We start from the raw sequence: 25,154 nt of genomic DNA on the forward strand, positions 1-25,154 counted from the left end.
GTCTCCCGTTTCCTTCCGGAGAGGGCCCACATTTTCCCTAGCCTTCCTTTTTTCACCGATGTACCTATAGAAGCTTTTCTTTTTGCCCTTGACATCCCTGGCCAGATTTAATTCCATCAGGGCTTTGGCCTTCCTATCCTGATCCCTGGCTGCTTGGACAATTTCTCTGTATCTCTCCCAGGATACCTGTCCTTGCTTCCACCCTCTGTAGGCTTCCTTTTTGTGTTTGAGCTTGTCCAGGAGTTCCTTGTTCATCCATGCAGGCCTCCTGGCATTCTTGCCTGACTTCCTCTTTGTCGGATGCATCGCTCCTAAGCTTGGAGGAGGTCCTTGAATATCAACCAGCTTTCTTGGGCCCCTCTTCTGTCCAGGGCTTTATCGCATGTTACTCTGCCAAGCAGATCGCTGAAGAGGCCGAAGTCTGCTCTCCTGAAGTCCAGAGTAGGGAGCTTGCTGTGCACCCTCCTTGCCACCTTAAGGATCTTGAACTCCACCATTTCATGGTCACTGCAGCCAAGGCTGCCCTTGAGCTTCACACTCCCCATCAGCCCCTCCTTGTTGGTGAGAACAAGGTCCAGCATAGTAAGGAACCTCCTGGATTGCTTGTGCCCTGCTGTATTGTCCTTCCAACAGATATTGGGGTGGTTGAAATCCCCCATGACAACAAGGGCTTGTGAACATGAGGCTGCTCCTATCTGTCTATAGAGGGCCTCATCCGCTTGGTCTTCCTGGTCAGGTGGCCTGTAGCAGACCCCCACTATAATGTCACCTGTCTCTCCCCTTCCCTTTAATCCTGACCCATAAGCTCTTGGTCAGCTCCTCATCCATCCCCAGGCAGAGCTCCATGCACTCCAGCTGGTCATTGACATAGAGGGAGACACACACCCCCCCCTCGTCTCCCCTGCCCTGTCCTTCCTAAAGAGCCTGTATCCTTCCATTCCAACCTCTCGGTGATGCCAATAAGATTGTAGCCCAGCAGGCATGCGCACGTCTCTAGCTCCTCTTTTTTATTCCCCATGCTACGTGTGCTTGCATAGAGGCAGTTAAGTTGGGCCCCCGATGAAGCTGACTTACTGGCTGGAACTCCTTTGTGCTGCTCCTCAGGTGCTCTCCTGCTGCCCTGTGATCCCCCTCCAGGCTCTAGCACTGGCATCAAGCTGGTAGGAGTGGGATGGATTGAGGTTCCACTCAAAGATGAGGCTGGCTGTGACAGTGATGAGGAACAAGTCCAAGAGCCAATGGTGGGGGAGGGGAGGGTGGGAAAATCCCATGGAAATGACTCTTGTGTAAGTTCTTAAAATCCTTCCACCTGCTCAAGGTGAGTATCATCCACAAAGCAGCAAAGTGCTCTCTCTCTGTTTTATAGTTAAAAACACAAAACATGGCCATGGAGATAGAGGATAGAGCATTAGTCTGTGTTCTTTAGGGTTTTTCTCAGTGGGAAACCAAACCAGGTTTCCTGAAGAATAATATTGATGTAAACAGTATAATTTAAGGAAGAAATCAACAAGTGATTAACACTTCCTCCTGAAATGCATTGCTCTGTTTAGTCTTCTCCTTTTAGAAGGTATTTCAGGAGCATCTGAATTTATATTATCAGAGATAATGCATTTTTTATTTTCCATTTTAATAATCATTAGTTTTGAACTGTAACTATTAACATTTACTGTCTTTTTGTAATGAAGCTGAAAGATTTTTATTTTAGAGCGGTGATAATACTGTGTCTTTTGCTTAGGTGATGAGTTAACAAAATCAAAGCTTTCTACTCCAGCTAATGAGTAAGTTCAACTTTTATATCAAGTGTAGTTTTGGGGGAATTTGGTTTTATTTTGATCTAAGACTCTGAGACTCTTTGGAAATATCAGTTGATTGCTATTTGAAGTCAGGCATCTATTGCATCATAAGAGTTAAGGAGTAATTATGTAACAATGGAGATTTCTATTCACTTGTTTTCCCCTTCTAAAGCATTTGCTACATTATGATCTGTCTCAATCGATATTTATAATTATGGGATTACAAAATATTGTTTTTTATTAAAAATTCAGGTTTTAAAGAGGACGGATTTAGTTTCCATCATACAGTGTTCCATTGTAAAGTGTTTAAGATTACAAGCCCCATATTTGGACAGGTCTATATACATTGCTCATATATGTATATACTGAAACAAATTGATTTGTAGATGTATGTCTTGTTGAAAATGGAAATAATTTACTGACATTATGAAATATGTGTAAATCAGTTCCTTGACCTGCAATTTGTAAGTACTTTTAAGTTTTAGATGCAAAGACTAACTAATACAGAAGATTAATTACCAAAGTTGTGTTTTTATGAGTATATACATCTTTCATTAATATTCCAATTTTAACCCTTACTGTAGAAAGGGGAACAGTGACCTTCTGGCATGGGATCCACTCTTTAGCAGTTCTCTTGAATCTTCCTCTTCAGCCTCCTTGGCATCCTCATTCTTCTCAGGTAAAATATTTGATAGTAGAAAATGTTTTCTGCATATTCTTCAGGATGTTCTATTATTGCTTTTTTAGTCATTGCAAGGGAATGTGCTTTGACTGTTGAAATGAAAGTTTTATAAAGCAGTATCCTGTGTTATGAGTAATACACAACTCTCGGTGCATTATGTCAGGCTTGGGGGGGTTAAAGAAACAGGCAGTACTCATTTTTATATTCAAAAGGCAGTGAGGGAGAGGGAGACAAAATAGCATATGAGTGGGTATGTGTGTTGAAGAGGCTGAGAGTAGATGTTGAGAAACTAGTTCAGAAAGAGGAAGAGACTGAAACAAAAACAGATAATAGGACTATGTTAGGACCTGCTTACTAAAAGTATTTTCTTAAATTATTTGTGTTGATTATCTCAGGGAATTTAAGGTGGAATCTGCTATTTACTATACAGTAGCAGATACTCTGTTTCATAGTTCTCTTCAGTCTACCTACTGCATGTCTATTTTCTAACCCCTACTGTCTTAATGTAGACTCTTCTCCCACGTGCCTGAGAAAGAAAGTGTTCACTGTTTCTTTTAGCTAGGTATTCCTATTCTAAAAATTATAATAGACCTTACTTCTTTGTGTGCAATCATAGCTTTTTAACTGTGTTCATCTGTATTTGATCATACAGATTGAAGAACAGTAAGAAAGAGTACATACATCAATAGGAGAATTAGTGCTAATTCTTCTTGGCCTTAGTAATATCCTTTTAGTAGCAACCAGCATTGTTACATAAGCCTTAGGGTTTTAAGTGGAACTTATTCTTCCACTACAAATTCATGTTCCTTAAAAGTTATGTTTTGTAAAAAATCTAGCTTACAGAAATCATTAGATTGTCTCTTCCTCACTTAGGTATCCAGTGCAGCTTATCAGCTAGTGGATCCACATTTATAACATACTTAAGGATAAATTTTATATATATATATTTAATAGTAAGACCAGTTGTTCTCAGGGTACCCAGCCCCCTGAGCTGGAAGACAGGGATGGGTAGCAGAATGACATCCCCATAATCCAAGGGGAAATGGTTAATGACCTACTACACCACTCAGACACACACAAGTCTATGGGGCTGGATGGGATCCACCCAAGGGTACTGAGGGAGCTGGCAGAAGCGCTCACCAAGCCACTTTCCATCATTTATCAGCAGTCCTGGCTGACCAGGGAGGTCCCAGTTGACTGGAGGTTAGAAAATGTGACGCCCATCTGCAAGAAGGGATGGAAGGAATATCTGAAGAACTACAGGCCTGTCAGTCTGACCTCAGTGCCAGGGAAGGTTCTGGAGCAGATCATCTTGAGTGCCGTCATGTGGCACGTACAGGACAACCAGGTGATCAGGCCCAGTCAGCATGGGTTTATGAAAGGCAGGTTGTCCTGGTTTAACCAGGATAGGGTTAAGTTTCCCCAGCAGTGGGGGGGAGCTCTAGCCGGGTTATTCAGATACCATGGGGACGTCACATCCTGGCGTGTCACATTTTCCTGGCGCGGGAGCGCGGTGCACTCGTGGTTTTGTACATCGTGCTTCAAACTGCTGTATTTGGTAGCTATTTTGCTCTGTTCATTGCTATCACTATTACTGTTATTGTTATTGCTGTTGTTTGTTGTGTTGCTATTGCACTGTTGTATTAAACCTTTCCTTATTTCAGTCTTGGGGCTTTGTATTTCACTCCCTTTGTGGGGGAGGGGCAGCGGCCACGTGGTCTCAGACCCCGGCAGGGGCTAAACCACCACACAGGTCCTGCTGGACTAACCTGATCTCCTTCTATGACAAGGTGACCTGCTTAGTGCATGAGGAAAAGGCTGTGGATGTTGTCTACCTGGACTTTAGTAAGGCCTTTGATACTGTTTCCCACAGCATTCTCCTGGAGAAACTGGCTGCTCATGGCTTGGACAGGTATGCTCATGGCTGGATAAAAAAAACTGGCTGGATGGCCGGGCCCAAAGAGTGGTGGTGAATGGAGTTAAATCCAGTTGGTGGCCAGTCACAAGTGATGTTCCCCAGGGCTCAGTATTGGGGCCAGTTCTGTTTAATATCTTTATCAATGGGCTGGACGAGGGGATTGAGTGCCCTCTCAGTAAGTTTGCAGATGACACCAAGTTGGGTGGGAGTGTTGATCTGCTTGAGGGTAGGAAGGCTCTACTGAGGGATCTGGACAGTCTGGATCAATGGGATGAGGCCAATTCTATGAGGTTCAACAAGGCTCAGTGCTGGGTCCTGCACTTGTGTCACAACAACCCCATGCAACGCTACAGGCTTGGGGAAGAGTGGCTGGAAAGCTGCCTGGTGGAAAAGGACCTGGGGGTGTTGGTTGACAGCCAGCTGAATATGAGCTGGCAGTGTGCCCAGGTGGCCAAGAAGGCCAATAGCATCCTGGCTTGTATGAGAAACAGTGTGGCCAGCAGGACTAGGGAAGTGATTGTCCCTCTGTCCTCTGCACTGGTGAGGCCACACCTCGAAAACTGTGTTCAATTTTAGGCCCCTCACTACAAGAAAGACATTGAGGTGCTGGAGCGTGTCCAAAGAAGAGCAACAAAGCTGGTGAAGGGCCTAGAGAACAAATCCTGTGAGGAGCGGCTGAGGGGACTGGGGTTGTTTAGCCTGGAGAAAAGGAGGCTCAGGGGAGACCTTATTGCTCTCTACAACTACCTGAAAGGAGGGTGTAGGAGGTGGGGGTTGATCTCTTCTCCCAAGTAACAAGTGATAGGAGGAGAGGAAATGGCCTCAAGTTGCACCAGGGGAGGTTTAGATTGGCTATTAGGGTTGTCAAGCATTGGAACAGGCTGCCCAGGGAAGTGGTTGAGTCACCATCCCTGGGGGTATTTAAAAGATGTGTAGATGTGGCACTTCGGATATGGTTTAGTGGTGGACTTGGCAGTGTTAGGTTTACAGTTGGACTTGATCTTAAAGGTCTTTTCCAACCTAAATGATTCCATGATTCTATGAATATGCCGAAAAGAAGTTGTGCTTTCTTAAAAATAATGATTTGCTAGCTGCAAATGCTAGCTGTGGTATTGCTTTGATCTGGTGTTGGAGTCTGTAGAGGAAGGCAAAGGATACTTAGTTTGTTGTACTGGTGGTTGTTACTATATCCATTTTTTTTATTGCTACACCTGAGTAGGAGGCTAAAATAGGTTAGGAAATGTTCATACAGTCTCTCCTGTCAGCAGAACTGTGGATAGAGTAGCCTCTGGCTGATGAGCAGTGACACGTAATTGGGATCCTTAACATCCTCTGTAGCCATATCTGGGGGGGAGTCACCTACCTGAGGCCTCATACCTCAAAGTGGCTTATGCAGAGCGCTCTATATTTCTTTGAAATTGGTGGAATATAGTGCCCTGTGGGCATAAGTAGATTTTAGTTATGAAACATCTGTGCTTAATTATGATCTAGCATGTCCCACAGATACTTTTTTCTTTTTACTGTTAAAACATTTCTTTAGATATTGAGTTAGTCATTGAACACCTAAACTACCATGGTATTTGAGCAGACAGTGGTTTACGCAGCACAGAATTAAACTTTGGTCATCTGTGAATAATCCTGCTTTGTTAGAAATTTGACTTTGTTATCTTGAACAAGCATAACAAACATTTTTTAGGCAGCTATTGATATTATAAAAATGTTTCTTTTTATTTATCTTCCTCACTTTCATCCCCATGTATTTTTAAAATAGTCTTGCATGTTTCCACATTGTTTTTGTATAGGATTTGTAGTAGTATTTCAAAACCTTTGAATGATATTTAAAATATCTGTTAGAAAGGGAAAGCTGTGTTAAATTTCTGTTTATTTGGGCTTGGAGAATCTACTTGTTCCTGACAAAAGAACAACTGTAGAGAGGACACCTATACTTTTGATCTGAACTTCTAAACATGTTGCTCCCTTTTTAATTCTGTATGCTACTCTGCAAGATGTTGAGAACTGACTAACCTTGCATTTGCTGCTTCTTGTCATCTACTGCAACAGGAAACAGCCAAATGCAGGGAATACTTGTGGAAAACTCCTGTTTTCCAGCAGCCTGAAGACTCTAGGATGAGAGAGGAAATAAACTGGGGCAGATGATGCCTCATATGTACAGTTACTCCCTAGATACGGATGGATACAGGATCTCATGACTGTATTGTCTTCCTTCATTTACCGGACAGCAGTTTATGTTGGGCCTTCCCATTACAGATGTTAAGGGTGAGAGGATAAAAATGTTTGGAAGGAACAGAGAAGGGTAGGTTTGATTAAATAACTTCGATAGAAACAAAAAGCAGAAAGCTGTGGAGAGGAAACAAACATGGAGTAGGACACGAGAAGGAAAAGACAAAGATGAGAGAAAGTGAAACTATGGCAGGGAAGAAGTTAGAGGAATAAGGTAAGTCATGAGAAGTAGGGCCTTAAGGGGAGAGAAACACAATTAATTACTTGTCGGTTTACTTAAAAAATGGAAAATGACATGGTTGACAGTATGAATGAAGTACACATGATATGTGACTGGGGTTTTTTTCTTTTATTTGTAAGTGGTGTGATTTTTAGCCTAGCAGAGCAGTTATTTTTTTCATGCTGGCTAGTAATCCTCATGCAGTGGATGCTGAATATGTTTCTGAATTATGGATTTATATTGAAATTTTTATAATTTCAGTGTTGCTCCTAGTTTCAATTCTTCCCTTTTCCTTCAGCTACACTGAAAGAGCATAATAGGAGCTCCTCCTCATCTACCACTGATTTGCCTGGGTGTAGAGTATCTCAGTCTTTGCTTGGACACCAGACAGATTCTGAGTCTAGAAGCCCATCTTCACCAGACTTTACTATTAGCACTTTGTGCAAATCTGGTGTTACAGCAGCACCATCAGGGAGTACCAGTACTTTATCCTCTGTTTCATGGTCTCAGAGTCAGTGGATTTCCTTTGCTGATGAACTTCTTACAATTAGACACATAAGCACAGACAAGAAGGAGCCCCAAAGATTGCATTTTAAAACTGAAAATGCCTGCCTTGCCTCTTCTGCTTTGATTGGGAATTCTTCCAACAGTTGTGCTTCTGAGGATTGAAGTGACCTTGTCAATAATACTCTGTGCCACGCACAATTATTCACTGAAGAAACTGGCACTGCTTTTGAAATTTCTTCTGCATCATCTTCACTACTGGACTATAATTTAGTGTTGTCTTGTATTCACACAAATAAGGGTATAGCAAGCATGCATTGTGTACTGCTCTTTGCTAATAACTGACTCCAAAAAGCAAGCTTTGGACTGATTTTTTTTTTTTTGTTATTATTATTGCTCACCTGATGTTAAAATTAACTCATCTTCTTACTTGGAATATACTAAACTGCTTGTTAGCACCCACTTCCTTTAAAGTTAGGACAATTGAATCAATATTCAGCTTGAAATAAGAAGAAAAATTGAAATTATTTAAAGGTATTGCTTTTTCTTAACTGTGCAGAGCTTTGCTTTTCTAGAAATAGGAATGTATAGATGTTTTCAGATTAAATAAAGTTAAATAAATTGGATTTAAAACTGTTCCTTTTTAACATCTAGTATTTTGAAGCATGGATGATATCGTGGTAATGCTACGTGCTAAGAGGGCAAAGGAAAAGTGCATTTAGGCAAGTGGGCCATGACTCACTGAATATGTGTGATACTGCAGCAGACTACTCAATGTTTAGCATGCACTGTCTTCCTGGGGCATAACAAGAATTTTAAAGGAATGACTGATATTTCAGAAGTGAATTTACTTGGGGACATTTGAGTTTGCAACTCTTAAGGTGGTCAGTATTAGCCTAATTTCTTTCTTCCCAAATTGTTGATGAAATTCCCATACTTCAATGACAGCAGATTTATGCTGAATGCCTGAGAAAATTCCATACTTAAAAGTTATATTTTAAATAACATTAACTGATTTAATTAAAAAAGAACCATCCAGAATTATTTGAGGGACATGATAGAATGTCATATATTAGGGTTTCAGTCTATTTTGAAGTTAATTTTAGATCTGGCATACTCATTGGATGGCATCTAACATTTATTTTGAAGTACAGTTTTCTTTGGAAAAGTGGCTATGTAAAAGTGGCATCTTTGTACTGCTGCCACTATCTGTTAGTTGTGTCTGTTAGGTTTAGAAGGACATGAGGACAGTATTTTTTCCAACTGCTTTTTACTTCCAATAGCTTGGCTAAGAGGTAACATGAAGTTACTGTGTTCTTGCAATCAACAGAGTAATTTATCTGTTATACTGGTGTATACTTATTGAAGTCAGTGGGATTTCAGAGGGCATAATTTGATGTAAACAGAGTTATGCCATTGTCAGCCAGGACTGAATATGAATTTCCACTGAATTTTCCATTTGTGGTGAGACATGAAAGACTGTTCTGTATTCTAAATCTGTATAGACTATAGACAAAAGGGAACTTAGGTAAAACCATCTTTTTACATACAAACCTCTGAGAAGAGTTAGTATAAGATCATTTGAGAACAATGAGAAAGCCCATGATGCCATTTTTAGAGTCACTTTTCAGGGTGGGGTGGTTTAGGCTCTGCTGGGACCTGAGACCACGTTGCCACTGCCCCTCCCCCACCCTCTGATCGGAACGGGGCAGGGAGTGAAATACAAACCCCTGGGTTGAGATAAGGAGAGGTTTAATACCACACTGCCACAGCAACAAACTGAACAACAACAAGAACGATAACAATAGCAGTAACAGTAATAACAATAAACAGAACAAAGAATATACCGATACAGCAGTGAGGAGAGCGACCACACACCATGCGTTTACCAATCTTCCCGCGCTTGGGCGCCCCGGACGTGATCGGCTAGAGCTTCCCCCCACTGCTGGGGAAACTTAACCCTATCCTAGCTGAACCAGGACATAATCCACCCCTTTATTCTATACCATCTGCGTCATGCCCAGCTGCCATTTAGCAATTAACAATAACATAAAAACAATTAACAAAAGCACAACATAATTCACGGTGTGTTTTCACCCACAATCAAGTCCCCTTGTGGCACGCATCGGACCTCTCCATCCTTCTGCATCACCCACCAGGTGCACCCAGGTCCTTGAGCAAAAGCAATCCCGTGGATGGGTTTGCCTTTGCCCGGCGCAGGACTAACCCAGACCATTTTTCCCAGCAGGTCCCTCATGTGCACCACAGGGGCTTTATCCCCGTCTACAACACGTGGAAGTTTTGACTGAGCCGGGCCAGCTCGATTGGCAGATCCTCTTGTGTTGACTAACCAAGTGGCCTTTGTCAGATGTGTGTCCCAGTGTTTGAAGGTTCCACCCCCCATTGCTCTCAATGTAGTTTTTAACAGTCCATTGTAGCGCTCGATCTTCCCAGAGGCTGGTGCGTGGTAGGGGATGTGGTAGACCCACTCGATGCCGTGTTCTTCTGCCCAGGCATCTATGAGGTTATTTCAGAAGTGAGTCCCATTGTCCGACTCAATCCTCTCTGGGGTGCCGTGTCGCCACAGGACTCGTTCTTCAAGGCCCAGGATGGTGTTTCGGGCGGTGGCGTGGGACACTGGATAAGTTTCGAGCCATCCAGTGGTTGCTTCCACCATTGTGAGCACGTGGCGCTTGCCTCGGCGGGTCTGTGGCAGTGTGATGTAGTCGATCTGCCAGGCCTCTCCATATTTATATTTCATCCATCGATCTTCATTCCGCTGGGGCTTCACCCGTTTGGCTTGTTTGATTGCAGCACACGTCTCACATCCGTGGATGATCTCTGCGATGGTGTCAATGGTGAGGTCCACCCCTCGATCTCGAGCCCACCTATATGTTGCATCTCTGCCTTGGTGGCCCGAGGTCTCATGGGCCCACCGGGCTATGAACAGTTCACCTTTACGCTGCCAGTCCAAGTCCACCTGAGCCACCTCGATCTTAGCAGCTTGGTCTGCCTGCTGGTTGAGTTGATGTTCATCAGTGGCCCGACTCTTGGGTATATGGGCGTCCACGTGGCGCACCTTTACAACGAGGTTCTCCACCCGGGCTGCAATGTCCTGCCATACTTCAGTGGCCCAGACGGGTCTGCCCTTGCGTTGCCAGTTGTTCTGTTTCCATTGCTGCAACCACATCCACAGGGCACTTGCCATCACCCACGAGTCAGTGTAGATATAGAGCCTCGGCCACTTTTCTCACTCAGCAATCTCCAAAGCTAATTGGATGGCTTTCATCTCTGCGAACTGGCTCGATTCACCTTGTCCCTCAACAGCTTCAGGGGTTCATCTTGTGGGATACCACACAGCAGCCTTCCATCGTCGATGTTTTCCCACAATGCGACAAGACCCATCAGTGAACAGGGCATATTGTTTTTCTTCCTCTGGCAGCTCGTTATAAGGTGGGGCCTCCTCAGCACGTTTCACCTCTTGTTCTGGTGACATCCCAGCATCTTTGCTCTCTGGCCAGTTTATGATCATTTCTACTAATCCTGGGGGGTCGAGGTTCCCTATTCGAGCCCGTTGTGTTATCAACGCAACCCATTTACTCCACGTGGCATCTGTTGCATGATGTGTGGAGGGAGCCTTTCCTTTGAACATCCATCCCAGCACCGGCAGTCGAGGTGCCAGGAGGAGCTGTGTCTCAGTGCCGACCACTTCTGAGGCAGCTCGAATTCCTTCGTACGCTGCCAGTATCTCCTTCTCAGTCAGGGTATAGTTAGCTTCAGAGCCTTTGTATCCCCGGCTCCAAAAGCCTAGAGGTCGGCCTCGGGATTCCCCATCTGCTCTCTGCCAAAGGCTCCAGGAAGGGCCATTCTCTCCGGCTGCGGTGTAGAGCACGTTCTTAATCTCCTGCCCTGTCCGGACTGGCCCGAGGGCCACTGCCTGGGTAATCTCCTGCTTAATTTGTTCAAAGGCTTGTTGTTGCTCTGGGCCCCATTTAAAATCGTTCTTCTTGCAGGTTACGTGGTAGAGAGGGCTCACAATCAGGCTGTAGTTTGGGATGTGCATCCTCCAGAACCCCACAGCGCCCAGGAAAGACTGAGTCTCTTTTTTGGTGGTTGGTGGGGCCATGGCTGTTATCTTGTTTATCACCTCCATTGGGATGTGGCGACGCCCATCTTGCCATTTTATTCCTAGGAACTGAATCTCCCTTCCAGGCCCCTTAACTTTCTGTCACTTGATGGCAAAACCAGCCTTCAGAAGGATTTCAATTACCTTCTTTCCTTTCTCAAAGACTTCCTCAGCTGTGTCCCCCCATACAATGATATCATCAATGAACTGCAGGTGTTCTGGAGCCCCACCTTTCTCCAGTGCAGTATGGACCAGTCTATGGCAAATGGTGGAGCTGTGGTTCCACCCCTGGGGCAATCGATTCCAGGTGTACTGGATACCCCTCCAAGTGAATGCAAACTGTGGCCTGCACTCTGGTGCTATTGGGATGGAGAAGAACGCGTTAGCGATGTCAATCGTGGCGTACCACTTGGCTGCCTTCGACTCCAGCTCATACTGGAGCTCTAGCATGTCCGGCACTGCAGCACTCATCGCTGGCGTGACTTCATTCAGGCCACGGTAGTCCACGGTCAGTCTCCATTCGCCATTAGGTTTTCTCACTGGCCATATAGGGCTGTTGAAAGGTGAATGAGTCTTGCTGATCACCTTCTGGCTTTCTAGTCGACGGATCAGCTGATGGATGGGGACCAGGGAATCTCGGTTAGTACGGTACTGCCGCCGGTGCACCGTCTTGGTGGCAATTGGCACTCGCTGCTCTTCAACCTTAAGCAACCCCACCACCGAGGGGTCCTCTGAGAGGCCGGGTAAGGTGGACAATTGCTCAACCTCCTCCAGGGCAGCTATACCAAAGGCCCACCGGTACCCTTTTGGGTCTTTAAAGTACCCTCTCCTGAGTTAATCTATACCTAGGATGCACGGGGCATCTGGGCCAGTCACAATGGGGTGCTTATGCCAGTCCTTCCCAGTTAAGCTTACTTCAGCCTCTAATAGGGTCAGCTGTTGGGAACCCCCCTGTCACCCCGGAGATACAGATGGATTCAACCCCACTGTGGCTTGATGGCATCAAGTGCACTGTGCTCCAGTGTCTACCAAGGCCTTATATTCTTGTGGGTCTGATGTGCCAGGCCATTGGATCCACACCTTCCAGTAAATCCGATTATCCCTTTCCTCCACCTGGCTAGAGGCAGGGCCCCTCTAATCCTGCTCACCATCACTCACTTGATCTAAGAGTGACTCCTGCAGGAATGACTTCCTGGTCCCCTCAAGAGGGTCAAGCATAATGTTGGCCATTCTATTCTGTCTGGGGAATTTCTGACTGGACACTGGAGCTGCATCTCTCTTGGAAGACTCCCCTTTCATGGTGGTCTTCCCTTTCAGCTGCTGTACTCGTGCAGCTAGGGCGGAAGTGGGCTGCCCATGCCACCTTCTCATGTTCTCCCCATTGTCGCGGAGGAAGAACCACAGGGTGCCCCGTGGTGTGTACCTTCCACTGCCCTTCTCTTGGGTGGGGAAACGCCTGCTTCTAATGCCTGAGACATCAGCCCGTGCAGGTGGAATGTAGGACATGTCCTGTTCCACTTTCTGGAGCCGCTGAGACAGTTCCTCTACAGCTGAAACCCAGGCATGTTGAGACGAAGGGAGACTTCCCTCATATTGCCAGCTCTTTGCAGGAACTTCCGCCACATCAGCTGTGTGCAAGGGGCCTGATCTGGATCCATTGGTGACCGCTCATCATTCAGATCACCATAGATCATATCAAACACAGCCATTTCCCTGAGGTTTTGGATGCCTTTCTCCATGTCGGTCCACTTGCCTAACTGACATAGAGCATCATCCTTGTAGGGGTACCTCTCCCTCACAGCGAGCAGGAGTCGCCTCCAAAGGCTGAGGGTTTGAGCCTGTTTCCCTATTGCCTTGTCAATACCAGCCTGCTTGGCTAAAGGTCCCACCTGCTTGGCCTCTCTCCCCTCCAATTCCAAACCAGCAGCTCCACTATCCCAGCATCGGAGCAGCCAGGTGCAAATTTGCTTGCCTGGAAGGTGGCTGAAATCCTTCCGCATATCTCGCAACTCACTGAGGGATAGAGATCGGATGATTACCTCCGGCTCTTCCTCCTGCTCTCGTGATGGGCCTGGTTCATCATCACCCTGTGCACTGCGAGGGGATTTTTTGGTATATTTGGTTTTCCGTATCGGGGCAACTGATATTGGCACTGCTTGTCCCTCTGGCCCAGCTGCTGTGCTGGTGGAGGTGACTGATACTGGCACTGCCTGTCCCCCTGGCCCAGCTGCTGCACCAGTAAGTTCACTTTCAGATCCTGCAGCCCCTTCTCCCCCTTGAGGGCAGTGATCAGTGTTAAAGATGACACGGTAAGCATGGGCAAGCCCCCAGCACATCGCAGCGAGTTGCATCTCCTGGGGTTTGTCAGATTGGCAGCACACCTTTTCCAAACACTCCACCAGTTTATCAGGACTCTGCACTTGTTCGGCAGTGAGATCCCAAAGCATTGGGGGTGACCACTGACTCAGGCACTTGCCCATCTTTTCCCACACACCTAGCCATTTATAACTATCTGCCCTCGGGGCAGGTTTCCGGGTGGTGCTATTGTTGGAGAAGTACCGCATGGCCCAAAACAAGATCTGGCAGACATTCATAAAGCACAGTGCCGCAAGCACACTGGCCTGGGTGCTCCAGGGATAGCTGAAACTCTCAAAAACCGAGAGGATCTCCCCTGGCTCACCCATAGAGGGGGTGAGACCCCAAACAAAAGCCCAGACAGCAAACAGGTACCGGTTCACCCCCACAAGCAGTGATACAAGCCCATTATAAGCAGTCTGCAGCCAGTACAGCAAAACAAGACCCTTGACACATTTTCCACCGAGAACAAACACCAGCACTGGGAACACACAGGGGACATAAGGATTAATCCAGCCCCACCACGCCAGCAAGTTGGCCAGCATTGCAAATGTTCCTTATCAAACATTACAAATAAAAAGAGAAAAATTGCACCTAACACACTTCTCCTTTTGTCCTTATCTCAGTCTTCTCCAGCCCCACGTTGGGCGCCAAAAGTTGTGGTGGTTTAGTCCCTGCCAGGGTCTGTGACCTTGGGGCCGCTGCCCCTCCCCCACAAAGGGAGTGAAATACAAAGCCCCGGGGCTGAGATAAGGAAAGGTTTAATACAACAGTGCAACAGCAACAAACCGAACAATAACAACAACAATAGCAATAACAGTGATAACAATGAACAGAAGAAGGGATATACCGATACAGCAGTGAGGAGAACGACCACACAACACGCGCGTTCACCGATTCTCCCGCACTTGGGCGCCCGGATGTGATGTCAGCATGGTATTGAATAACCCGGCTAGAGCTTCCCCCCACTGCTGGGGAAACTTAACCCTATCCTAGCTGAACCAGGACACAGGGTATCACATGGCCCTATTTTAAAAACATTTATGATTAGTGGTAAATATTACAAAATGGAGCTTGTAAAATAGGAACTTTTAATAGAAGCATAACTTCCCGTTATTGTATTCAAGTGAGTACGTATTTATATTCAATGTGACCTTTCTAATATTGATTTTCTTAAATTTGTTTTCTTTCAGCAAGGCCCACAACTCCTCTTTCTGTAGGCACCATTGTACCCCCTCCAAGGCCTGCTTCAAGACCAAAGCTGTCTACGGGGAAACTTAGTGGAATTAATGAAATAGTATGTATTGTTGTTGCTGGTTGGTTTGGGTTTTTTTTTTAATTCTCCATTGTAACTCAATTTCAGGTATATCATTTACACCATTACAGTGGAGTTACTTTCCAGCCAATGTTCAAGGAATCGCATACTCAGATTTTCACCATTGCCAGATAGGCATGGAAATTGTTCACAATAAATGTGTTACTATAACAGAATAATTCTTAACTGAACAAAAAAGTTTCAAAACATAATTTTTGCATCAGCTGAATGTTTTTGATTGAACTAATCAATAACTTGAAAATTAAAGGATAGTGTATGTGAGATTAAAGTTCTCAAAATGTGAAATACTAGTGAAATTATTAAGAAAACTCCATTGATTTAGGGATATCACCAAAGCTTTGGGGAATGAGTGTTTTTACTGGGTCTGGCTGAGCCAGAATTGGTTTTCCCCTGTAGCAGCCCTCATGGTGCTGTGTTTTATGTTGGGAGCTGGCAGGGTGTTGATAGCACACTGGTGGTGTGGCTACTGCTGAGTAGTGCTTACACAGCACCAAGGCTCTTTCTGACATTTCCCCCCCAACCACAGTGGGACGGGGTGGGCAAGATCTTGGGAGGGGACACAACCAGGACAGCTGACCCGAACTGACCAAAGGGATATTCCAGACCATATGACGTCTGCTCAGTATAAAGCTGGGAGAAAGGAGGAAGGGGGTGGGGTCACCCTTGGTCCTCCGAGGCAACCACTACGCGTATTGGAGCCCTGCTTCCTGAGAAGGCCCGACATCGCCTGTTCATGGGAAGTAGACAATAAATCTGTTTTCTTTTTTGCTTCCGCGCGCGGACCTTTGCTTCGCTTTGCTTATATTAAAACTGCTTTTGTTTTACCCACAAGGGTTGGTTGGTTTTTTTCCTATCTTATTTTCTGTCCCCTCTTTGCCCTGTTGAGAAAAAAAGGGGAAGGGGGGGAAGTGATAGAGTGACTTGGTGGGTACCTGGCATTTAGCCAAGGTCAAACCACCACAGTGTTATTAAGTAGATCTTTATCAGCTGTTTATTGACACAAGTAGCCCTGCTGTGACTTCACCCTGCCCTTGGTTGCAGGTTGGTGGAGAAGGGAGGCGGCAGATTGCAGCAGCTGCCCATCAGCATAGCAAGAGGCTGTGCTCTGCCTGCATCTCTGCTCACTGCCTGCAGTGCAAGTCCACCTTCCAATAAGGAATGTGGCAAAGAATGCAAATACCCAGACAGCATATCAGACCAAGCCATGCTTAATCTCTTCTATGAATATTATGATTCTTTGGGTTTCATTTGACTTACTGACTTGAAAGAATTTTACTGTGGTAACATCCTCTTACTGTCTTTCAAAGTAGAAAGATACTTTCACCATATTCTCGTTATGGAAAAAATTTTGGTCTTATGCTTTGACAAAACTGAAAATGTTATAAGGTCAGAGTAGGGTTCATTTTGAGATTCTTTTCTCATTCCAATATAAAATTGTAGTAATTGCTCTTAGACCAAGGAATCTGTTCTTCATATCATCAGAATTAGAAGAATTTAGCTGGTACTGTTCTGCTATAAAGTATGATTCTGCAGAAAGTTAAATGTTTTAGAAATTGGCTAGTATCTGGACACAAGTGGAAGATTGTGAGTTGTCTTCATTATATGTCACCTCCTTTTACAATTCCCACAGTCTGTATAAAAGTCATATACTCAGTGACAAGTGTGATAGAACAGAAATAAAAAACCAATTACCCAACCAAAACAGATGCTTCAGGAGTTCCAGTACTTTTTAGATAGGTTAATCCCAAAATGATCATTACTTATTTTAAACTAATACCTTAACAGTTAAATGGATCATAAAACTATCCAAAGATTTAGGGTGGAAGGGACTTTTGAAGATCTCCTCTAGGCCAACCTCCTCCTCATAGAAGGCCCAACTTCAAAATTGCATCAGGTTGCTCAGGGACATGCTGAGTTTTGAAAATCTCCAGGGAGGGAGATCTCACAACCTCTTTGGGCAACCTGTCCCAGGGCTTGTGGTTAATAAGGTTACAAGGAATTTTTTTCCCTGTGTTCAGCTGAAATTTCCTTTGTTATAGCTCTTAGACCTCTGAATAGAGCCTGACTCCATCTTCTTTGTAGTTAGTGAAAGACTGCTAGTAGATCCCTCCTTAGGCTTCTCTTCTCCAGGCTGAACAAACCCAGGTCCTTCAGCCTCTCCCTCTCTCTCATCTCCTCCAGTCCTCAGCTATTTTAGTTGCCCTCTGCTGGACTCACTTCCAGTTGTTAGTAGCTCTCGTTTAGCTCTGAAAATCCACATTTGTTGCACACATACAGAGGGCTATAGGGTTAGATTCTGCTACTGTGTTATAGCACAATTATTGACAGACTGTTACATAATCAAATACATTAGACTTAACTACTCAGGTGAAAAAAATTAATCATGATAAGCTATGAAATAATGGAATTGATTCCCATATAAAATGTGGGTTCTCTGTTTTACAATAAAAACTAGGCTAGATAAAGCATTAAAAGAAATACATTGAGAAACACTATGAACTTGATTGGGAATGGAATGAACTCTATGTACAGTCTTTTTTCATCTTTTTAAAACCACTTTCTGTCTCTATAATACTGTTGTCATCTCTTGTGTTTAGCCTAGACTGTTCAGCCCTCCATTGACCTCTAACTCAAGTCCACCACCTGCAGCTCCCTTGACACATGCAGAGAGCGTTTCCTCAATATCCTCTTCTGCTTCCCTCAGTGCAGCAAACACACCTACGGTTGGTAAGTTAAATTAACCATTTTAACTCATTTTAGAAATGGTATAATTCTGCCACTGAGTTCTACCTGTTAGGAAAACCATTCCTTGGAGTTAGTTGTTCCATATGTGAGTCCAGTCTAGGTACTTCAAGCATCCTTTGCAGTACCTGCTTCTAAATGACACTGAGACACAGGACAGTGGATTTGACTAGATTAGACCATAGATACAATTATGGCATGTTCTTTAGTGAAATATTTTTCAAAATTAAAATATTCCATGAATTTGTATTTGGTATGCCTGCATATTCGTTCATCGAGGACAATGTTATCGTGCATTTGTTTATAAGATGTTATTTTATATGTACAGAAATATTTTAGGATACTGATAAATTTGAGTTAATATAAATGTTCACAAAATTGAGTTCTTATGTTGTTTTTATTTTGTTATCCTATAATTGCAGTATATAAGCTAAACAGAAGTGTTTAGTAAAAGCAAAGCAACCAACCAAACAATAAAGATGAAGATGAAAAGAGAATCAGTCTTCCTGTGCTGCCACTAATTTCAGAAGGTTTCCTAGTGTCTTTAAAGTTCTTCAGTTATGATATTTGATTATAACAAATAACAGGAAGACTTGGGGGGTGGGGGGTGTTATTTGTGGGGTTTTTTAAAAGACATTTTAACTTGTTTCTGTAGCAGAATTGAACTATTTAATTCCTGAACACTATGACCACTTTAGTCCCAAGTTAAATCAGACTCTTGAGTTAACACTAAGTTATCTATGAATGTTACTGATGCCAAGGATCCCTCACCCGCACCTTAGAAGAGCACCTGCACAGCTTCTAGTGTGAGTTCTGCACTGAAAACAATTTAGCTATTTTCCACCCTGTGCAGGACCAAAGCTAGTAAGGTCTGTCTAGCCTTAGCTGCTGCAGTGCTGGCACAGTCCAGTGTCCACCAGTTTCCCAAATGCTGAGAAGCATCATAGAAAGATAACTGATATTTTGGTCGCCAGAGTTCATCCAGGCTCACTTCCTCAGGCCTCAGCACTGGTGCCAAGGAACCAGAAGTTGGTGGCAGCAGCATCAGTAGCCCCAGCTGTGTGTGTGTGTGTTATTGGAGACAGTGACAGAGTGAAATCGTGAGGTGAGGGAGGAGGTAAGGAGGTGTGTGCTGACACATTTCTTAGCTGTTTCTGGTGTCTGGCAGATACAAATAGCTTGAAAGCTCAACTACTTAAGTTATATGTTGCTGAAGTCACCAAAACTTGATATAACCACTTTTATACAACATAATCTTCCATCTGTTCCCCCCAAAACAAGCTAAAAATTGGTCTTGTTTCTTCAGTTTGTCTTGGAAGAAAAGGGAATATATTTTTACTGTGACAGTCCTTATTCTCATAAGACAAGTAGATAAAACTGTTTCTATATGTCGTGGTTTGAACTCGGCTGGTAGCCAATCACCCCGTGGCCAATCATTTGCTCCCCCCCTTTCCCCTGGTGAAATAGGGGAGGGACAAAAAAAAAGAAAATTCGTAGGTTGAATAAAAAACATTTAGTAATAGTAACAAAACAACAGTAACAATAGTAAGTCCAAACGGGTAATATATAATGCAGTTGCCCACTGACTGGCAACCGGTACACAGCCCACTCCCAGCAGCGATCCTGACCGCATGAAAAATCTGATATGGAATACTCCAATGACCGATCCGGGCCTGGCCCTCTAGCTGTGCTCCCTCTCAGCCCAAGGAAAGTTAACTCTATTCTGGCTGAAACCAGGACACTATATTTCTAAATAACACAAAGCTTTGAAGATAGGGATATGGTGTAGTCAAGAACTGTCAATGTTAGGTTAAGGGTTGGACTAGGTGATCTTCAAGGTCTTTTCCAACCTAGATGATTCTGTGAAGATACAGATAACAAAGATAATATTTTTAATACATTTTATTTTTATGACAGCACTTTAGCCAATATTAAAATTACTTGAACTGTTGTTCCTAAATGGAACTAAAACCATTTGATCAGACTTATTTATTTGCCCTTTTTATGGCCAATGATGCAGTCTTTTATTCTGCAGTTGGGCAACATCCTTGAGTATGTCAATGCAACTGTTTACATGGTTGTGTCATTAGCTCTTGAGTCAGCACAGCTGAAGGGCTGTTAACAGTGGTTGGGGCTGAGGCAGGTGGCAGGGCATCAAAGCCAGATTTGCTGGTGCTGCCAAAGGTCCTAGAACTGGACCCATGTGCTGGACTGCAGCCTGAGATACAGCGAGTCTGCCTTGGCACAGCTCTGTGACATCCTGTCCCTTGGAGAGCTCACAGCAGGCATGTAATACAGACTGTTTCAGCAGTGGTATAAAAAATTAGTAAGATACTCTCCACTACACTATTGCACTAATAAAAAGATAGAACTTCCAGTATTTTATATTCAGTACACATATAAAACACTACTGAAAAGTAAAATCCCATGACAACCATTTTTGTCAGTTATACACATGCATTTCAAAAAGCCTTAGCTGAGTTCTGAGTTGATTTTTATAGCTATGCATTAGAACTTTGTTGTGAAGGCTGATACAGGCCTGGTAATTTTTTTTCTTGTAAACTGGTATGTATTTCCAGGTACCTCCAAGGTACTCCCAGAATCTTTACTACATAAACATTAGGAAACTTTGCAAAATACTTTTCCAACAATTTCTGCTTGGGAATTGTAATCTTTGTTGACTGAAATAGTTAAAAGAATGTTCAACAGTTCGCTTATGTGGGGTAATATTAATGTATGTGTGTTTATGTTCATACATACTGTAACTGAATTATTTGCATTTCTGTGACTATTTTATCATACATTTTTCCATACTATAAGCATACAATAGGGACTTTTTTTAAAGTATTGTAGTTAACATCTAATTTCCTTTGGATCTGTTGACTTCAGTTTCATCAGTATCCATTTTGATGCAGTGTTCTTCAGTCTCATATGTATTTCCTTGTGTCTGTCCATTTACAAAATGTCATACTGATAGTCCTGTTTTTTTAGGTTGCTAAGCAGTGTTTTGATGGGGCAATTGTACTGTACTGTGTTTATATTTTTTCTACATACTTTTCAAGTAATACTTCAAATCCTGCTATGACCTTGATAGTAATAACTTCTTGTTAAAATGACAGGTATAGTCAACCATTCTGAAATCTATTGCCAAGCTTTTTTGAAAATTAAACCTATATGCTGTATGTATTCTAGGTGTTTCACGTGATCCCAGCCCTGTCAGACTTGGAAACCAGGACACCTTGCCTGTTGCAGTAGCCCTTACTGAATCTGTTAATGCCTACTTTAAAGGAGCAGACCCCACAAGGTTAGTTAAATAGTGAATTGTTTTGAATGTAATAAGTTACAATAAGAAAACACACTGGTTTTAATATTTTTGGGGAAAATGTATATACATTAGAAGGGGGATTCTCACAGGGTTTTTTTCCCCTGATATAAGTGACAGCAGTGGCTTATCACTCTGTTGGCCTGCATCCCACTAGGAGTTTATATATCCCTGCTTTACAAAAATGTGTTCAATGAGAACACTGAAAATGAGATGGTATAGTCAGGTAGGTGTTACATGTAAATTTAAGCAGCTTAAAAGCACACCATTCCCTCTGTCACATTGCTTGCAATGCTACTTAGGCCTTGCCTAAGCATAGTTGTGCTATCTTTTCAAATCCTGAAAAATATCCACCCATACTACTGTATGCTTAACCAGCTAAACTTTTTTTCTTATTTCATCTGGCTTCCAAGTTGAAAGTGATAGTACATTGTCATAGTGCCACATTACCCTCATTTGAAATAGATTTTCTGTTTTGAATTCAGCTCATCAGATTGTAAAAGTACAATGATTACTTTAAAATTAGTATTAAAATTAGGCAGTTAATGAGTTGCAATAAAATTGATGTTTTCATTCTCTTCTAGATGTATTGTGAAGATCACTGGTGATATGACAGTATCGTTCCCAAGTGGGATTATTAAAGTCTTCACCAGTAACCCGTCTCCAGCTGTGCTCTGCTTCAGGGTAAAAAACACAAGCAACCTAGAGCAGATTCTTCCAAATGCACAACTTGTATACAGGTTTTGTTTGTTTTGTTTTTTTAATATAATAGTAAACTACATGATTTGTAAGATGTGAATTGTTGTGTATGTAGATCAGAATTTGCTACAGTCTTGTTGATTTGCTTATAGATGATTTAGTTTCCTGAACTAATCTTATTTAGGCTCAGTTTCTCTCTACTGCCACAATTAAAAATTTCAGTGATTACTGAACTTGAAACTTATGCTGAATATAACAGGAGCCATAAAAAATAGTTTGCAAATGTAGCTGTGGTTTTTACACACATTTTATAAATGGTTTAATAAACTGGTTTTTTTTAGAAAAAAAACAAAAACAAAACCTTTTTTTTTCTAATCAAACTACATGAACAATATAACTGATTACAGATACAGAGAATAGTTAGATGTCAAAAATAGGACACTCATATTGTCATATAGCTTTCTTTATACAGTAGTGCAATGGTTTGAGCTCAGAGGGCAACTGAGCACTATGCAGCTGCTCACTCCCCCATCCCCCCCAGCACTGGGAAGGAGAAAATAAAGCAAAAGGCTTGGGAATTGAGATAAGGATAGGGAGGGATGACTCAGGTCACAGGCAAAAGACAGGCTCATTAGGGGAAGAAAAAAGAACATAAATTTAACAACAATAATACTTAACAGACAGAGTAGGACAGTGAGAAGCATTACTGCATCTTAAAAACACCTTCCCCCATCCCTCCCTTCTTCCCGGGCTCAGCTTTGCTCCTGATTTTTCTACCAGTGGTGCAGGGGGCAGGGACTGGGGGCTGCAGTCAGTCCTGCTGCTTCTTCCACCTTGGGGGGGGGGGGGGCGGGATGACAACCCCTTGCATTCTTCCCCTGCTCTCCAGCATGGTGTCCCTCTCATGGGTGGCAGTCCTCCACAAACTTTCTCTGACATGAGTCCTTCCCATGGGCTGCAGCTCTCCCTGAGCTGCTCTAGTGTGGGTTGTCCATGTGTGTTGCAGTCCTCCCAGGGCTGAACTGCAACAGCAGAGGCTTCTTCCCTCAGAGTCCTGGCCTCCTTTGGGCACAGCCACCTGCTCCAGTGTGAGGTCCCCCACGGGCTGCAGGTGGGCATCTGCTCCACTGGTGACCTCCATGGTGGCAGGGGGGGCAGCCCTGCCATCTCACCACAGGATACAGGGGGGCTCTGCACTGGCATACCACCCCCCCCCCCCCGACCTTGGTGTTTGCATAGGTGTCATCCTTGTAACTCCTCACAACTCCAACTCCTCCTCTCAGCTTTCCCTTCTTAAATATGTTATCACAGAGGCACAGCCACTGTTGCTAATTGGCTTGGCCTTGGCCCAAGGCGGGTCCCACTTGGAGCTGGGGGAGCTTTGAGAAGCTTCTCAGAGGGGCCACTGCTGTAGCCCCCTCCCCTGCTACCAAAAACCCCCATCACACATACAAACCCAGCACAAGTATTAACAAAGGTAAGATTAAATTATGAAACAGTAGCGTTAAATAGAAAACAAGTAGTAGGAGCTACACCTAATCTCATTTGTCAGTTATTGGTGTATCTTTTAAGCTGTATCATTTCTATGGTAGGTCAGATCAGTTACATAACTATCTCTCAAGTGTATAGCAGCATACTTAGGAGAATTCTTAAGAAAAAAAGCTGCTGGTTGAGTAGGATAATTGTTGAAATCACAGCATTTGGACATCTTTTAAAAAAATAAAAAAAAAGCAGATATCTTTCAGCTGAGCAGTTTATTTCATTTATTGGAGAAATTATTTGAAAACCAGTTAAATACTTCTAGATGCCAAATTTTTTAATTACTGAAATAACTTGAATCAAAGTACGTGCATCCATTCTTTTGTATTTAATTTTGATCATTCATATTTAACAATGATTCATACAAAATTAAATTTATCATTTTTTGACATGACAGTTTATAACTGAAATGTTAGCAGAGCTGTATCTGAGTGAATTATACTGAAAAAATACATTTTGGAAAAAAGTGAAAATGTCTAGCATTCTTGTCTGAGTACTGTAACACTTCACCTCTAATTAGAAAGAATGCATATACTGGATATTTATGATGTTAAACCTGTATCATAATAATTTCACTTTTCATTATATACTGCAACGACTATCATTTGCTTAGTATTTATAGAGATGGAACTTTTTAATGTGAGTGATATTTGTGGAGACATCAGAATTTCTGTTTTGAATTACACTTGGTTGTAGAGCAGCAGCAGGATTTTGCTGCTGGTTTCGTTTGTTTAAATTTTGGAAGGTCTCTGTGATAAGTGTTTATATATTTTGTTGAAAATGGAAATTGCGTGAATGACAACACTGTATTGAGAACCAAATTCTAAGTAAATTGGACAAGCTGCTGGTAAGTCACTGTTCTAGGACATTCAACCCATTGCAGTCATATTTACTGTGTTCCAGGTGCTCGTTTTCAGCTTTCACTCTGCACGCACACTCTGCATGCCTCCTTAGGGATGGATGCAGTTCCTCTATGTATCCACAGATAATTCATGGAGCTCTTTGATTCTTAAGTGATTTGAATTTTGTTTCTGAATCAGTTTTCTTAAAAGCTTCATCCTTATTAAAAAATAAACCTGATGCAACCAGAGCTGAAAATATTCTTTATCTGCAAAACACCTTTTTGTGCTTCAGTAGCTCCCAACCAGGATTTTGCTTCTGCAGTCATATGCACTCTTACCTACATATAAAAATGATATAATAAATTGTTACTAAGATTGAATGTAACTATAAGTATCTGAAAAATAGTTGTTTATAATAATTTGAAAATCACTTTTAATTGAAAACATTTTGAAAGCTTACACTCTATAAATATGTGAAAGTGTGGTAACACATACAGCACAAATCTTAATTCAGTGCATTAGTGAAGCTATGTCATAACAAAAACTAATTATGATTTTAGGTTTTATTCCAAACTAGATAACATTCCTTTTCAAAGGCCACTTTCATCTGCGTCTCCCACACATTTTCATGGCACCTGATTGTGTTTTATTAAATGTAAAATCTAAATTTGGCATTAACTCCATCTTGTGATGCAGATCATCAGTGGAGGAAACTCACTGCTCCACAACCTGGAAGGAGAATTTTTACTAGATACAAGCAGTTAATTTGTCTTAATATTTAGGAAGGTACAATTATATGTTATAAAGCATTAGAACAAATTCTTGTTTGAAATAG

At 42.9% G+C, this 25,154-nt stretch overlaps 1 protein-coding gene across 8 annotated transcripts in view; it reads left to right on the top strand.

Moving 5' to 3' along the window:
* LOC141917715 (F-BAR domain only protein 2-like) overlaps window positions 1–25,154 on the top strand; it is a 142,510-nt gene that overhangs the window by 103,639 nt on the left and 13,717 nt on the right. For all 8 annotated transcript variants that reach the window (XM_074811113.1, XM_074811121.1, XM_074811115.1 and 5 more), the window contains 6 exons: window positions 1,736–1,778; window positions 2,378–2,472; window positions 15,033–15,136; window positions 17,773–17,902; window positions 21,110–21,221; window positions 21,824–21,979. In XM_074811113.1, coding sequence (XP_074667214.1) covers window positions 1,736–1,778; window positions 2,378–2,472; window positions 15,033–15,136; window positions 17,773–17,902; window positions 21,110–21,221; window positions 21,824–21,979 — 640 coding nt within the window. The remainder of the gene's footprint in view (window positions 1–1,735; window positions 1,779–2,377; window positions 2,473–15,032; window positions 15,137–17,772; window positions 17,903–21,109; window positions 21,222–21,823; window positions 21,980–25,154) is intronic.

This window comes from Strix aluco, chromosome W, assembly GCF_031877795.1.
Source record: "Strix aluco isolate bStrAlu1 chromosome W, bStrAlu1.hap1, whole genome shotgun sequence".
NCBI lineage: Eukaryota > Metazoa > Chordata > Aves > Strigiformes > Strigidae > Strix > Strix aluco.